Genomic DNA, 17,738 nt, shown 5'->3' on the forward strand with positions numbered 1-17,738 from the left:
GCAAAAGACAAGATCGTTATCAACGTAGGAAGTCGCCGGAGGTGTGCAGCTCGGTGCCGTACGCCGTCGCGGCGGCCATGGCGGAGGCTTGTAGCGAGAATTGGCTTCTGGGTTTTATCGCTTTACGAAATTGGGCCTAATGGGCCAATAAATTATGAGGCCCAATAAGAGTGATTGGCCCAAAGAATATTCAATCGTAGCCGTTTATTATGATAGTCGGCGGCTTAACTGACCGTCGATATGAACAATGAACTCGTGGCACAATGGACCACCACGCGTCTTCGAATCGTTGGTGTTTTCTTGACATTTCTATGTATATTCCGTAAAAATTTCCCAGATTGTTTCCGCTCCCCTTTCCCCGATTGTGTGAAATCTCAATTCCTAGGAGGGGCGATTGGATCCGAGGAGTTTGAGTCATCGTCTTGGCTCCATTTGATATTTGTAATTTGGATTGAGATTCAATTTTCGGGGCATATCGGGGATTCGTGCGACAGTTTACACACCGGCGGCGAGGCGACGATTTAATTGCGGTTTCCGATTTGTCTCCGGGGAGAGGGGTTTTGAAGGTAAAGGGTGAAAAAATGGTGAATCCGATGGTGGAAAGGGCGACGAGCAATATGCTGATCGGTCCGGATTGGGCAATGAATATTGAGATCTGTGATATCTGCAACCAGGATCCTGCGTAATTTTCTCACCTTGTATCTTCTTTCGTTATGTCTTCGGTTTGTTGTGATGGGAGAAATGAAAAGAAAAACATGCTTGCAGTTGCTGTTTATTTATTTATAATTATATCTTCCCTGCTTTCCTGTTTATTTTGTTTTCTTGCCGATGGAATTTTTCTCTACATCATGGGCGATTGATTAATATTTAGTCATATATTGGCATGATCAGGAATTTTCTTTGATTAATTAGCATTTTGAAGGTATCTTGCTAGGAGAAATGATCATATCCAGGCTGCATTATAGAACAAGTAGATATAACATTATATGTAAAAAGAAAATGTATATATATATATATATCATTATATGTTGTTTTGACATTTGATTGTGAAGCAAGGCTTGCCCAGTTCAGCACTGAGTAAAGGAGTAGCTCTGATGGGAGGCTTTTCCTGAATACATGAATTTTTTGACATTTTTTCCTTGTGCCGCATTTCTTGCTTTTATATGATGTATTCTTTTGCTTTTCTGTTGTGAGAAAATCTGAGTTCTGTGTTGAATTTCTCTATGTCTCTCTTTCTTTTACATCAGACAAGCAAAAGATGTTGTTAAAGGTATAAAGAAGCGGCTTCGTAGCAAAAATCCCAAAACCCAGCTTCTTGCCTTGACGGTAAGCTTGAGTTTTGTTTACTAATATCGCATTACGTTCATTTTGAGCTCCTATAGTAGCAAGTTGAATCATCTTTATTGTTTGTTTATTTGATTTGCTTGTTATTATGTTAATCATGCCTTCTGATCCATTCATCCTAATTAAGCTAGTGCTTGTTCATTTGAATTTTTGCACTCAAGCCACAAACCAAATTATGGCTTCAACAAACTCTTTTCTGGATGGATGATACTAATTGAAAAATAATACTAATATTTCTAGATATATGATAAATAGTTCTTTGCTTTACTAATAGTGCTCTGCATGTTTAGTTTGGAAAAGTCTTAGGATGCAGCAAAATTGCTGTACTTGATTAAGAAACTGGGGAAAAGGAGGAATAAATAGCACACACAATACCCTAGATATTCAAGTATTGTACTGTAATTACCGAAACTGATTCGTCGACGGAAGACTATAATGTGTACATTGGGAAAAAGCATAGCGTGTGCATTGGCAAACCTGAAGAGGCTAATTACTGGATTATCGTTTCATATAGCTGCTGTGATCTGCAGACTGCAAGTAACTTAGTAAATTGTACGGGACAGAAAGATGGTAATTAATAATTAGACGAAACCTAGAATTTCTAAGAAGATTATTTTAGTACCCCATATAATATATGCATCAATGGCCAGGTGTACATATACTAGAATCTTAGTAAACCTTCAATATTACATACTGCCATTTTGTGAGGGGGTAACAAAGCTGGTATGGGTTCATTTTGTAGCTATTAGAGACTATTGTGAAGAATTGTAGCGACATTGTCCATATGTATGTTGCTGAGAAAGAGCTACCTCGTGACATGGTGAAAATGATAAAAAAGAAGGTAAATTGGTGTGCTGTGACTAAATCTTTCTTTTCCAACTGTTGGTCCCTGCGACATTTCACACCAAAAATGAAAATTTCTTTGTTTCAGCCTGATCTTCATGTAAGAGAGAAGATATTGGTTCTAATAGATACTTGGCAAGAAGCTTTAGGGGGTCCGAGAGCAAGATATCCCCAATTCTTTGCAGCTTATCAGGAGTTATTGGTATGTCATGCTAGCTAGCATATTCTTGACTCGTCATTTAGTTTTATTTCAAATCTAGTTGGCTAGTTCTATGTAAGATGATGTCAATTTATTTCTTTTTATGCTTTTCTGTGGCATCATTGCAACAGAGACTTGGAGTTGTTTTCCCCCAAAGATCTGAGTCATCAGCACCTGTTTTGACACCACCACAATCACAACCTTTGTCATCTTATCCACCAAATCTTAGAAATCCTGAATCTGGATCAGCTGCCCCTGAATCTTCTGCAGATGCTGATGCTCCAGCAATGAGGTAAGGCTAGGATTCTATTGTAAGGCTTTTAGGTCATGAAGTTTTGTTGATCTTTGTTTTATGTAATTTGTAGCTTGTCCGAAATTCAAAATGCACGTGGAATTGTGGATGTCCTTACTGAAATGCTGAATGCTTTAGATCCTGGTAACAAAGAGGTACGAATGTGTTTTGGAATTGTAAATCTGTCGATCACCATTCCCATTGTAGCTGGCTTAGTTTAAATTAAATGGGGGTTCAATTGGGGATGCATTTTCTGGCAAACATGTGAAGTGATAATTAGTAATCTGTGGCATTGGAAATGTTCAATGATGACTAACTCTACTTCCTTCTATGTCTCGGGAATCAAAATTGTGCATGTTAATATGATTAAGATTAATTTCTATTTTCTGGGTGGCAGGGGGCTAAGCAAGAAGTCATTCTCGATTTGGTTGAACAATGTCGATCGTTCAAGCATAGAGTCGTACACCTGGTTAACTCTACAGTGTAAGACTTTGTCCTATACCATGTCCTCATCCGAATTCCATTTATGTATAACCCTATAAGGGTCTCGTCTTTTTCCTGGGCATGTCCTATTGACTTGTTGGCCATCTTCTGGCTTTCCGTGTAGGGATGAATCACTATTAAGCCAAGGACTTGCTCTAAATGATGATTTGCAACGCGTACTTGCCAAGCATGAATCCATTGCATCAGGAACTATCAAAGCTCAGCCCGAGAAGCCGAAACCTGAATCAGATAAATCTTTGGTGAATGTTGATGCTCCTCTTATCGACACTGGTGATCAACCACTGGATAACGGGTAAAAATCATTCTGATTTTGCTAGCTGTTACGAGATATTCTTGGATAACTATTGAGTCCACGAGCTTTTATGTTATTATCCACTTGAATTACTCGATTTTGTCATCTAAGAAAAAAATTTATCCGAATTGCAGATCTACATCGTCAAGTACTAGCTTAGCGACACAGCTAGCGCTCCCTGCTCCTCCAGCGACAAACGGCCAAAAAGTGGATGCAAATATCGATCTCTTGAGTGGCGACGGGTTCAACACTTCCACCGAAAACTCACTAGCACTAGTTTCCGTCGGAGAGCCTCAGTCCGCAAGCCCTGTCGCATCCCAGCAGAACGCACTCGCTCTTCTCGACATGTATCCACCGAGCAACAACGGTCCGTCTTCGAATTCCATGGCACAACCCCATCCTTCGTCGCCTCAATTCCCCCAGCAATCAAACGTACAATCGCTGCCAGCTTCTGCGTACCCAAATGGAAGCGCCGCCCCCGCATTGCCGCCTGGTGAACATTCCTTCTACTCACAAGGCTCTGCTCCTGCCTGGAACGGCCAGATCGCCCCGCCACCACAACCAGCCTCCCCCGGCTACGGTGCGTTCCCAAAAATCCAATAAATTCGAAACTTATTCATCGAACATATATACTTGATTATTCGATTGTTCGATTTGCAGGCGTGCAAAATAGCAGCTCGCTCCCACCTCCCCCGTGGGAAGCCGAACTCGACAACAGCCAGGCGGCCGTCAACGAGCCCGAACAACTGCAAGTCTTCAGCCCGGCCCAGCCACTACCATACTCGCCAAGATCGCCCACCATGGCCAACAACCTCCCGGCAGCTGGAATGTTCATGCAGCCAACCCCTGGCAACTACCCTGCTGCTATGATGGGGGGTGGCGGCGTGCATCCTCACCAGAACAACCTACAGCCCGTCGGAATGTATCCCCAGCAGGCGGCGCAGATGGGCTACATGTATCCTCAACAGATGTACGGCAACCAAGTCGGTGGCTACGGGTACCCCGCCTACAACTATGGCCAAGGGCAGGCGGCGCCGAACTCCCAGTATCTCGAGCAGGGCATGGCTGGAATGTCGGTGAGGGACGACAGTGCCCTGAGAAACTCGTATGTGCTGCCGCCGGGAAAGCCAATGAAGCCGGAGGATAAGCTGTTTGGAGACCTTGTCGACATGTCTAAATTCAAACCGGCCAAAAGTACGTCAGGGAGATCTGGAAGCCTGTGACGGATTGATCATTTTTTTTTTTTTTTTCTTTTAAGTTTTTACTATAATTTTTATTTTATATATATATATATTTTGTATTTTGTAACTCCCCTTTGTTTTTCTATTTGATATATTCTTGAAATTGATCAATTGTGCCTTTTTGCTTTTTCTGTATTGTGTTTGAGCTTGAGGGTTATGATCTATGATTTGTACATTTAGAATGAATGAATTCTTGGAAGGAGGGAATGGACTTTTGTTGTTTTTCAATTCTTCTCTCTCCTCTCTCTCTCTACTGTTACTGAAATTACGAGAGAGATTTAATAGAAATTGTATTAAGTATATGTATGTATATATATATATATGGCACCGTTTTGATAATCAGAATGAATGATGATGAACTTTGTAATATGCACACACATATGTGTGTATATATATATAATTTTCCAGATGCAAAAATAAGGTTGAAATCGGGTACAAACTCTTCAAACTACTTTTCATTTGTAATAATAACCTGTTTGACTCGCCATGCAAATTTTAGGACTACTTATTATATTTTTATTACATATGTATATATTGACCCACAGACAGACAGACAGAGACATTGAGAAGTAGTGAATAAGAAAGTGTATGAAAGTGGCCTTAGCCAAATTCCATTATTATTATTATTATCATTATTATTTGTTGGGTTCAAACTCAAGTTCTACGTTGGATGTGATGAAAAAAATTACAAAAAGTGAGGCTTTATAAGTTCCAAGTAAACTCCACTGGAATGAGACTGTTGAATTCGCGCGGACTCAGCCCAAAGCAGACTGTTGAATTGCCACGTACTGTTTGAATTTTTGTTATTACATGGAATATATTTTTCTTTAAAAAAAATCACATCATATAATCAAATTTTACTATTCCTAAACATTTTTTAAACTTCCAAACTTCCAAATTCTTATCTGAATTTCTATTTAAACATTAGAATGTGAAAATAAAAATTTTTACTTTAATATAATGAATGGGATCCACCGAAAAATAATTTGGTATTGTTGACTGGCCTGTCGTGCCAAAATATAGGTTCTAAAAGATAAGGGAACATGGCCTAAGTAAATAGGCAATGATGTAATTAATCTTTTTATTAAATAATTGAATAATTTATTAAATCATATAAAAATTTGTTTGAGCCACTTAAATAATCTATATGAAACTAGATATATATGTATATATATATATTGATTTTAAAAAAATGGCAGTTTCTAAGAACTTTTGTGTAACCATAATTATTTTTTCATACTTTTGAATAAATAAAAAATAATGAGTAAAGATTTTAAAAATCTCACTCTTTCTATCGGCTAAAACTTAGGATTAAGTCAATATTATTTTTCATATCCGAGCAATTTGTAAGAAATTTTCACATGAGTATCCGAGCTTTGGGTAAATATTAGTTGGCATATAATTGGAGCAAAATTATTTGAGAATTTTGAAAGGATAACTTCATCGATCTAAGAAATCGATGAAGATTCAAACATTGATATTATTTCGGTATACGTTTGGATTACGTTAATTGTTGGAATTATCGCAATAATTAATAAGAGTTAAAATTTCTGTAGGAAGCTTCCAATTTCCATCATGTATATAATTGAAATTTTACTGTCGAAAATTTTATTTCCAAACCACATACGATTTGTTTGTACTGTAGGTTTTTTATTTTTCAAAAATTTATTATTTAATCACCCATTTTTCCTAATTAAAAATACATTATGTTAAATAATAGTCTTTTATTCAAAAGATTATATTCAAACTATTATTTTATTATTATATATATATATTTATAATATTTATAGAGAATGGTATTATTAAAAAAATATTGGATGAACAAAAGAAATTCAATCAAATTTGGTTTTTTTCTATTAGTGTTTTTTTTAGAAAAACAAAATGAATTTTATATTAAGAGTTTGTTTAGTTATATATTTTTTACTTTATAGTTTAATATTTTAGTATTCAATTCAAACATAAAAATTTATATTCATCAACTCATGTTTTGTATTTATAATGTTATAAGAAAAATGATCTTTTTATTCAAAAACATTAAATTTTGTTTTTTTTTTTTCTAAAATGATTCAAAATATTTTTGATAATATATGTAGTATAATCTCAGGTAATATTGTTTTTAAAAATACTATTATAAATGTAATTGAAGGCGTGTAAAAGTGTAAAGTAACCATCATACAAATGTAGCTTATAAACAATTGTTTTTCTAATTATAAAATCTATTATATTAGCTTATATATATATGAAGAAAATTCTAGGGTTTTGATTGAATTTGATCTTGATTGTTTAATGTAATTTATATTCTTTTCGTCGATTTTATTTTTAATAAAGATCATAGTTGGAAAATGATATATACAAAAATACGGGCTAACTAAATCTTGTGATACATATCGTTTTTTATTTTGTTCATTGTTGCTGCTAACTAAATGTTAATATCCTAACTTATCAATAGTAAGCTTAGGACAAGAATTCCAAACTTTGAGACTCCATCGATTTTTTTAACAAATGTCTTGTTGATTTGTTCAACATGTAAATGAGAAGATGATTATAAATGTCTTGATCCCTACGATTGGAAGAGGATTAAGCAATCACGAGTTGGTGTATTATATCTAAATTGATGTTTAAAAAAATATAAAAATATAACGGCTCAAGAAAGCAATTAATCGATTGGATAGAATAGTTGTTCTATGTCCAACTTGATTGCTCGGCGCAATTTATCGGGATCGACTACTCTGGGCTTGGGCCATTAGTTAGACCTACTATATAGTTGTTTGATTATTTTATTTCACAAAATATTATATTCAAATTTTTGTTCATAAAAATTTTTGTTTCTAGTTCTATATATATATATATATATATATATAGTAATGAGCTAGCAATATATATTATATAAAGTATTTAAATAAACAATTTTTCTATAAAATGCAAAACAATATAATAAAATAAAATAAATTAAAAAGAATTGCTGAAAAATAATTGTTTAAATTTAATGCACAATAAAATTATTTATATATGGTAATGATATTTATGCATTCTAATTTTTAGTAAGAAACATAAATGATTCATTTAACATTTTAGACTCTAAAATTATATTACTCACCAAAATATATTTCTCAATTTAACATTTTAACATTTGTGTCTTATTATTATTATTATTATTATTATTATTATTATTATTATTATTATTATTATACAAAATGCGCATACTTTTATAAGATGGCTATAGTATTATGTTATTATAATTTTTTTATATTATTAAATAGTATTAATATAATTATTATATACACGCACACAACAAATTTGCAAATGTAGAAAGATCAATTTTATCATAAATTTTCTATACTAACTCAAGTATGGTAGGTACAATTATTTTACAAGGACAAAGATGTTACTCACCAAAATAGAAACATATTTAATATATAATTAAATACAAAAAATATATATATATATTTATTTTTAATTAAATAAATACTTTGGACCTAAATAATTCTTACACATCCACATATATATATATATATATACACAAATATTTATTATGTGGTCCATATCCTCATCAGAGCATGTAAATGTACATATTTTCTTCCCTCAACAGTAGAAACAAAAAATGTATTTGGTTTGTACTTGATTTTGATTGTGAATTTTTATTTAAATAATTATAGATGTAATGTGAAGAAATTATAGAGAATTATGATGTTGCATACTGAAAATATTTATATATATATATATATATAAAAGAACTAAACAAATTAACCTCTTAATGTTAATTATCCTCTAATTAATTTTTCATCTTAATATAAATAATATATATAATTAAACAAATGTGAATTAAGTATATGTCTCTATTCTTGAGCCATAATATATTTTATAATTATAAAAAGCATTTAAATAGCCATGTGATAAAATCGATAATATCTAATGATTTAAACTCATATAAAAAAGTATATATATATATATATATATATTTTTTAAAATTTCAATTTTAGGTTTTAATTTGAATAGTAGTTTGAACTTAATATATGGTTTCATTTGTTAATACATACATATATTATTATTCATTTGAAACAAAATTTTCCATCCAAGACAATTATTCAAAAAATAAAAAATGAAATGCTGGGTGTGTTTGTTTGGGATTGGATCAATCCACTGTTCATCCCATTTTTTTCCCCCAAAATATCAAATCAAACATCTATTTTTTATTTTATATATTATACAAAAAATCAATTTTACATTCAAAATATCACATCAACACCTATTTATATCATATCATACCACTATTCAAATTCAAAATTTTTACTATTCAAATCTCAACTCAAAATCCAAACCCCCCAAACAAATATATTGTGAATCTAAATAGAATTGGAACAAATATATAAGGAGAAGATGGATACGTTCTTTTGGTCTTTTGGAGTTTGATTTTAAATGTTTATTTTATAATAATTAAAATTCTACTTAAAAATATATTATTATTTTTTTCTGTAAGCATCACATTCAAATTATTTATTCAATATAAAAACAAAAATCAAACTTTAAAAGAGATATGACATGAAATGACACTAAAAAAATAAAAAATAAAAATATATTATAATAATAATAATAAGAGATTAACACAAAGATGTTGGGTTTGTTCATTTTGGCTCTTGTTTTATATTGTCATATTTGATTTAGATATTATGCTATATTTTTTTTTTTTGAAAAAAAAAATAATATATTTGTATATAAAAATCTTTATATTAAAAAATAAAAATAAAAATTAAAAGGAACAAAAGTGCAATCCACATCTAATTTTTAGACTAATATATATGGTGACAAAAATCTACCTCATACTCACCTATTTTTCCCCATAAAAAATTATGGATTCATTTGTTTAAGACCATTTTTACCTTTCTGCCCTGTCAATTATATTCTTTGGCAAAATGCATTTTTTAGAGTTTCATATTTAATACATATATTTCATTCAAGATATAAAATAAAGTTTATCAACAATTTAAAAGGTTATTTTTTTAACATTATATATTCATATAATTTAAAAATATAAAGATGCATGACATTCATTCTATTATATTGAAGTACTAATTAAATCTTAACAAGACTATTACAATAATATTAATTACATTATTAGTTTATGATGTACATACACACAAACACCAATATATTACTCACAATACGTACATTTATTTAAATCTAAAAATTATTTCACATAGATCCATAACACGTGGGCCCCATATTTCACACCAACCTTAATCAATGGAAATAATAATTGAAAAGTAAAAAAAAATAAAAATAAAAACATTTCGGATCTTGTAATGTTAATTTAAATAACAGTGAAAACATCACATTCTCGATTAGACACTTCCTTAAATCAAAATTTGTACTGAATTAAATTGAATTTTAAATTTCACAAATGCATGCTAATTGTTGTCTTTAAATATATATATATATATATATAGAATTACAATTCAACATAACAAATTAACAAACCCTATTACAAAATAATAATTCTTCATTTATTTAATTTAATTTAATTTATTAATTGACCAACTTATAGTTACAATAGTATAAACCAAATAACTACTAAATAGTTCAGATCCGTACGAAATTTATTTTTTTCAGTACGCAGACGATAATAAATTCGTATCTATCGAAATAATTATAAAAGCTTAATATAATTACACGATCAAAATGAAAAATATATATTGTATATGATTTATTATATTAATAAAATTGTGTGAAAATATAAAGATCTGATCTTCTATTAAATAATAGCAATTTTCAAGATTTTGTAAGAAATACAACCAGATTGACTTTTATTACCTAATTGAATGATTTTAATTAATTAAAGAAACCCTAACACAAATATATGAAATTTTTAATTAATTGTAATTATCAAATAAAAAATTTTGTATATTAATAATTATTAGAAAATGGGCTGAGGAGCCTTTAGGGTTATCCCCACCTTTACCTTCCTTCTTTATTACCCACACAAATTTAGGGTTCCCTTTTTCCACTCGAAATTCTGTTACTCTCATCCTACGCGCGTGTTCGTCACGGACCAATCGGATGCCGTCTAAGTGCTTTGACAACACACTGCTCTGAAGCAACCCTTCAATCGCAGCGCGTGTAAACCACGCTCCAGACCTCGTTTGACTAGGGTTTCAGAGAACCTATAATGGGGAAGGCGATAAGCATCCCACCGCGGATCCAGCTGGCGCGCTCTGATTGGCTGAGGACTACTCACTCTGCGTTAGATACACTCGCTTGTATGTATAGGCGACAAAATAATATAAATACTTTGTATGCGTCGACAGTAAAAACTGACAATTTTAATTTTAGTAATTTACGCCCACACAAACACATACAATCTCTCTCTATATCGCTCGCGCTCTCTCTCTCTCTCTCTCTCTCCTCTCTCTCTCTCTCTGTGTAAAACAATTTTCCCTTTCTACCGAATTTCAAACCTAAAAAAAATCTAGGGTTCTCCATCATCTGGGTTTTCAATTCGCACAATCCGGTGGCGAATCGGTTGAGGGAAATTCATGGAGATGGGTTCCGAAGCTGCACTTGAATCGAATAGAGGGTTTTGAGAGTGAGCTGAGGAGGGATTTTTCTGGGGTTTTGATCTAATTATTTCTCCGATTCGGATAAAGAGGTTCGTAATTTTTCGATTTTGGTTTACTGTTTATCGATCTGGTGGTTGTTTTTGTTTGGGATTCGAGTGTCGTTTGTTGCAATTCCCTGATATCTTAGCTGACTTCGAGCTGAATTTTTCCGCCTCCGACTCTAATTATATCCGAAGTTTGGGATTTTCCATTTTACTTTTAGTTTGTCGATTTTTTTTAATGTCCTTTTTCGGTTGGGGTTCCTTTCGACATTTCTATCATTTTATGGTACTGTTTTACTTATTCTTTACTGTTTTTGATGTACTGCTTAGTGGGTGTTGGGGGGAAAATAAATCCCGACTTTTTTGTTAAACGCTTGTTTAAAGTTAATGGAAGAGATGCATCGGATTAACATCCGAAGCTTCGATTTGTTTATGCTGTTAGAGATCGACTGTATTGTGTTGATTTGAAGTTGATTTCTGATTCTTCGTCATGTCTTGATTTTTTCGATTTGTTTCTTGAAATTTTGTCCCCAAACCAAAACCCTAAAATCGCTTCGAATTCTTGAGATTCCTTTTGTGCCTTATTTTACTTCCTTTTCCTATCTATTGCTGTTGGGATGCATTCGATCGTGTCAAAGCTTTGATTGGGTTAGATTTTGCTTTAATTGTCAATTAGGGTTTTTGTTCTTATCCAAATGAGGGCTTTAGTGATAGTAGTTGTTATTCCACTTGTTGTTGCGATTTGTCTCATTGGTTAACTTGGTTTCGATCTTTCTGAGGTAATCTTCTAGTTGTAAACTTGTTTATAGATTTGTTTTACATTCAAACACCTTTTGACTTCAACTTTATCTGTTATATTGCATGTGGATAGTCAGTTCTAGTAGTGATCGATTTGGGGCTGGTCTTGATCATCATTAAACTTTAAAGTATCAAGTTTTGTCATTTTCACATGAACATTGTTGTTAATAAATGTTTCTTTCAATGATTTTAGGTACTTACATTGAAATGGACAAAAGTATTGTGGCTGTGGAAGACAATCATAGAGTAAGCGATGCCATAGCTCTACCTCCACCAAGGCCTTCAGGATCACTAATTCAGATTAACTCCATAGCAATAGATATTAGCTGCGCGAATGAGGCGATTCAAGAGTCGCCATCCGGAGGGCATTTCTCCATTCGGTAGTTCATCGTTTCTTTACTTGACTACTCGCTCACACATTTCTTTCATCTAGTTTTGATTCTTTCGAAACTTGTCTTGGTGTTGAAGTTCATTTATTTTTCATGGTAATGCCTTCGCTTCGACGGTTTAATTGATCTACACATCATGTGTTTAGTTATGGTTAGATGCATATGGAAATGAAATTTTATGGTATGTAAAGATGATATTCCACGTGTTTGAAACGCCGTCCGCTTCTCTTAGAAATCAAGGATTCATTTATTAAGGAGTGTAGGTTGTCGAAATTTTGGGTTTAGGCATCTTGCATTGATGAGGAGTTCCTCGGGGTTTTGATAAGGCATTGATTAGTGTCTGAGCTTCCTACATTTTCCATATTAAGATGGTTTCGATTTTCGCTATTTTGCTAGATGCATTCCTAGCTACCATATATGCTTACAATGTGTTGATGATTGAATGGATTCATTTAATTCCGAAAGATTATTCGCACTGTGGATGCATGCAGTGGCTTTGTTGCTGGCGTTCGCGAAAAAGATTGGAAGATGTGTCTGCCTTTCGATTCTGCTGCTGATGATGTCTTAATGGAAAATCTACCTCCGCTGTCCATTCCAAAGTCGCGATGGTGGCATTGTACGCATTGTGTTCCGGATATTCATGCTGATGAGAAGTCTGCTCTAGAAACACCTCTTGCAATTGAATATGATGCCGAGACAAGTTCGCGCCCAAATGTAGGTGAAGAACGAGTCGGCTTGTTCTCGCATAATGTAGTAGCAGCACAAATGGCAGGTAATTGTTTAGTAGAAGTATGAGTACATGTATATGTATCGCCTACGATGTTTCTTTTGTCAATTTTCATTTCTCCATTGCTTTTGCAGGCAAAGAGTTCGAGTCGAGAGATTCTGGACACAAAGAAGAAGATAGTGATCCAACTAACAAAGTGATGAGTTGCCATGTGCAGTCCATTGAAGGACATAAAACTACGACAAGTACAATCCTTCATAAGTCGACTAGATTGAGTTTGATTTCAAAGCTTTTTAGACATGCTTTTTGATTGGTTTTCTCAGTTTGATATGTTTTCTAATATCTCTGCAGGCAACAGAGAGAAAATCGACATAGTCGAAGATAATGAAGGTGGAAATGAACGTGCTTATATAACTGAAGCTAATTCGCCGAAGGCTAAACAGAAGCATAAGAAAAGTGCCGGTAACTCGAGTTTCCCCTTTTTCTTTCTCCATATGTTTATTTGTGCACTATTTCGAGATGGATCAGGTTCACTTATTTTTGTCGACAGATACTTCAAACACCGTGCACAATGAAGTGGACAATGCTTCGTCCGAAAGTGAAGATGCTTTCAGTGTGTCTGTCGTGCACAGGCGAAAGCGGAAGCTGCGTTCTCTGGCTGATATCATGTACGAAGATAGGAATTCGGGCGGTGAGCATTCAAGAATGCGATCTACATCATCTAGCGGAACGCAGGTTAAATCCACCGAGGCAGAAACCGATTTACACCATCAAAATCTCCTTGAAGAGGTTCCGAAAAGTAGTAAAACTCCTCAAAGGAAAAGGAAAAGCGCAGTCGAAGAAGAACGGGGACCTTCCGAGCCGACAGCTTCAAGTAAAAGATTGAAAGGCAATGCTCCAGATGCAGAGAAATCGCGCCGGCAAGTCGGAGTATCCAATTCTGAATCAGAAGGAAATAACACCGCATCCGCGCCATTGGAAATTCGACATAATGCCAAGACTCAGCCGACCAAAGCCAAGAAGAACAGGATGCTCGATGCTGGCAAAAAGTCGAGGCCGAGTTACATTGATAACAGAACTTCGCCGAATCTGGAGAAACCTTTCGTCGCCCCCCCAGAGATGAGTATTGGTAACACCACCGGAAATGTCCATTCTGCGGTTAGCCGGGGAGAAAAGGAGACGTACTTCTCCGGCTTTCAATCCGAGAAACAGGTGGATAGAATCCCGCATCTTTTGAAAGGCAAGAGACCCGTAGCTGAACCCGAGCATTGCTCGTCGATGGCTCCTCTCGGAAAGAATGCGTTCAGCGATCACAGCGCCGCACAAAGAGAAGTGGCGTTGGAACTTTCGCTCAACAGTTGTATCGGAGCCGAGCGAAACACCAACAGCCACATGTCTTTCCGGAAGCAGCATAGCAACATTCCTGATCTCAACGAATCGTTCACCGAGAAAACATCGACTGCTCACGGGAAGCAATTACCGGCAGTTCCTGAGAAGGGGAGCTTGATTCCTAACCGAACAATGGTACGCTGCTACGATTTTTCATTCGTTCTGTATATGTGTGGATTATGCTGTGTTATTAACTGGAATTTCGTTCGCGGCTGTAGGAAATGCTGGCGTCGTGTAGTGAAGAAGGCAAAGTGATTCCGGGAGCCTCTCAGCCGCAAGGCGTTCAAAGCGTGAACACTTCTGTCGAGTCCGGAGGAGTTTCGGATGATATACCGATGGAAATAGTCGAGCTCTTGGCAAAGAATCAGCGAGAACGAGCACTCGCGAATTCGAGGCAGCATATACCGTACAAGGGGATCCATGGCTCGATGAGAGGACCGCCGCCTCCGCCGGTCTATCTGGACGGACACCCAAGCACATTTCATTTCCCGGCAAGAAATAGCGTAAACTTCACGAGCAACGAGATGAATCGGGGGCTTCTAAACTTTCCCCATCCGAAAAAGTGTCGTATGGATACAGGAAATCTCGATGGCAGCCGGTTCAGTCTCTTCGGTCCGTTCAATCCGAATCGGCAGAGGAAAGCGCAATTTTCAACTCCGAGTAATGTCATGTCGTCGGGGCTGAAACTTGGCGAAGGATCGGACCTGCTGTGGCCGCCGAGGAGCAAGAATGTGCCGTTCAATGTTGGTATCGCTCCGAATTGCTCGACTCAGGCTAATACATTCGGAGGTCCGCCGCCGTTCCCAGACAGCTACTATAAGGGAAAGTCGATCAACGACTCGAAGGGCAAGGGGAAGATTATGGGCGACGGGATGGAGGGACGTAAGTCGTTAGATTCTTATTCGAACGATACGATCCCAGCGATGCAGCTACTGTCTTTGATGGATCGAGGCATTGCCTCCGCCGGCACGTCGTTCAAATCCGAGAAAAATAGCTTCCTCAACAAGCCCTTTACGCCATGCAGCCACCACCCGCCGCCGCTGAACTCGAACGACACACCCACCGGAATTCCGTTCCTTAATACCGCGACGTACTCTCAAGGCAGCCATTGCAAGAACTTCCCGGCCAGTTTATACAACGGAGTTGGTTTTCCCGGCGGCGTCGAGAGCTTGAAGAAGCCTCATCCGCGAGGTGAACCATATTTTTTAACTTTTTCCATTTTTGTCGCGCCTTTGCTATAATTAATCGGTTTTTGATTTCGCAGGCCAAGTATCGTCGCAAGAACCGGTGCAATCGAAGAGCCCTTACTTCGGCGGCGCGATCCCGCCGTCGAGAGAGACGTTATCAATGGGTGTGTGCGCGCTGAACCGGAACCCTGCCGACTTCACCGTTCCGGAGGCCGGCAACGAGTATATGATAAGCGCAAAAGACTTGAAAGCTCGGAAGCGCAGCAATGCGTTGAAGGAAAGAGTTCAGCATGCGAATGTCGACGGCCAGAAGAGGCAGCGCGCGAGGAAAATTCCGGCCGCCGGAAAGTCTTATCGGGAAAATTCGTTGGTCTGAAAGTATGTTATTCCGACGTCGTCTTCTACTTTGGTTGCAGGGCTGATGCTGGAGTGTATTCTTGTTTGTGCATTTTGATGTGGAGACATTTTACGAAGGAAGGGTAATAAGGTAGGGTTGTAGAGAGTGTGATTTATTGTGATGGGTGTTTTGAATTTCTGTTTTCTGTTATGTTCTTCGTTTGTTTTTTTTTTGGAACAGATATTTTCTGTTATGTTATTTAAACTGCTGTGTGTTGGATTCAACAATAAGTTACAATTTGTTAGACACATGTATGTTTGTTTGTTTGTTTTAATTTGTCCACAAAAATATGCCTTCATTTTTTATTTATTTATAGCAAATATTTCTTTTTTATGTTTTTTATTTATATTATATTTATTTACAAAAACATTATAATTATTTAAACATTCAATTTATTAATTTTATTAATTTATTTGTATAGTTAGAAGAATTATATTATTTTATATTACAATTAATCAATATAATATCATACTCATAAAAATTAGTGTAGAATTTAAATGCACATTTTGACAAAAGGATTGACACATAAATTGTGTTAATATAATAATAGACGTTCATGAATTAATAATACATGACATAGCTCTACTTATCACCTAATATTGAGACGTATAAAAATAACATATAATGTAATTCAATACAATATATATTATAATTGATTTCAATATAACAAATATATTCATATAATATATCTTTATGTGTTCATTTAACATGCTTTTGGAATTTTATAATAAATTTAAAAATAATACTAATATTTTATTAGTAATAGAAATGTATAAGATAATTTTAATATTTTTTTTGTATTTTATGTGTAATAATATATTTATAATTTATATAAAATTAAAAAATACTTTATATTATTTTTATTACAATAGAAAATAATTTTTTTTATTTATATGAATTCTTAATTAGATTAAACATATATAATAATAATAATAATAATAATAATAAAAAGGATAGAATAGGATGGTCCCGTCTGTTGAGGATTATTGACAAATTATAGATGGAAGCCAAATAATGAAAAAGGCATTTAAAGCTACCTTCCCCTAAAATAGATACATTTATGGCAAGAGAATAAATTACTTCCTCAATATATTAAAAGAGTGACGTTTAAGCAAATCCAAACCATTAATTACTTCTCTCTCAGAATTACATTATTAACCTTTCTTTGCTGATTTTTTTTTTTTTTATATTATTGTGGAGTGTGAGAAATTATATAATATAAAAAATAATATTTTGTGTTAAATATTAATTTTTTATATGAAAAGTAAAATGTACAAAAAAAATTTAGTAAAAAAAATATTTGGATAAACAAAATTCTAACCATTTTTTCATGATTAAAAACATATACTTATAGTACTAATTTCCTTTTAAAAAAATTAGCGTCAAATCTCAAATAAATAAATTATGTTCTTAATCGAACAAATTAAAGTCCCATACGCCTATAGATATTTTTGAAGTTTTTGAAAAAAAAAAATTAATTAATACAATATTTTATGGAAAAAAAAAAATATTGATATTTTTTAATAAAACTTTTAAGGGTA

General features: G+C 34.4%; 2 protein-coding genes across 2 annotated transcripts; both read left to right on the forward strand.

Annotated features, from left to right (window-relative positions):
• Positions 1 to 69: 69 nt before the first annotated feature.
• LOC127243476 (TOM1-like protein 9) lies at positions 70 to 4,943 on the forward strand. Its single transcript, XM_051263517.1, has 10 exons — positions 70 to 682; positions 1,248 to 1,326; positions 2,087 to 2,185; positions 2,276 to 2,389; positions 2,518 to 2,678; positions 2,752 to 2,833; positions 3,076 to 3,161; positions 3,286 to 3,474; positions 3,609 to 4,054; positions 4,135 to 4,943. The coding sequence occupies exons 1-10, from the start codon at positions 582 to 584 to the stop codon at positions 4,695 to 4,697; spliced, it is 1,920 nt and encodes a 639-aa protein (XP_051119474.1). The 5' UTR covers positions 70 to 581; the 3' UTR covers positions 4,698 to 4,943.
• A 6,102-nt stretch (positions 4,944 to 11,045) lies between these two features.
• LOC127243422 (protein EMBRYONIC FLOWER 1) lies at positions 11,046 to 16,459 on the forward strand. Its single transcript, XM_051263426.1, has 8 exons — positions 11,046 to 11,358; positions 12,302 to 12,488; positions 12,989 to 13,269; positions 13,359 to 13,469; positions 13,576 to 13,686; positions 13,775 to 14,748; positions 14,832 to 15,804; positions 15,878 to 16,459. Exons 2-8 carry the CDS (start codon positions 12,316 to 12,318, stop codon positions 16,174 to 16,176), a joined length of 2,922 nt encoding a protein of 973 aa, XP_051119383.1. The 5' UTR covers positions 11,046 to 11,358; positions 12,302 to 12,315; the 3' UTR covers positions 16,177 to 16,459.
• Positions 16,460 to 17,738: the final 1,279 nt, after the last annotated feature.

Source organism: Andrographis paniculata, unplaced genomic scaffold, assembly GCF_009805555.1.
Source record: "Andrographis paniculata isolate CXL003 unplaced genomic scaffold, ASM980555v1 Contig95END, whole genome shotgun sequence".
NCBI lineage: Eukaryota > Viridiplantae > Streptophyta > Magnoliopsida > Lamiales > Acanthaceae > Andrographis > Andrographis paniculata.

Excerpts from the sequence above, each read along its gene's own strand:
- LOC127243476 (XM_051263517.1), top strand. The coding sequence starts at position 582 with ATGGTGAATCCGATGGTGGAAAGGGCGACGAGCAATATGCTGATCGGT. Across the intron at positions 683-1,247 it reads ATCTGCAACCAGGATCCTGC|ACAAGCAAAAGATGTTGTTA; the intron begins GTAATTTTCTCA and ends CTTTTACATCAG. Across the intron at positions 1,327-2,086 it reads CCCAGCTTCTTGCCTTGACG|CTATTAGAGACTATTGTGAA; the intron begins GTAAGCTTGAGT and ends TTCATTTTGTAG.
- LOC127243422 (XM_051263426.1), top strand. The coding sequence starts at position 12,316 with ATGGACAAAAGTATTGTGGCTGTGGAAGACAATCATAGAGTAAGCGAT. Across the intron at positions 13,470-13,575 it reads AGGACATAAAACTACGACAA|GCAACAGAGAGAAAATCGAC; the intron begins GTACAATCCTTC and ends ATATCTCTGCAG. Across the intron at positions 13,687-13,774 it reads GAAGCATAAGAAAAGTGCCG|ATACTTCAAACACCGTGCAC; the intron begins GTAACTCGAGTT and ends TTTTGTCGACAG.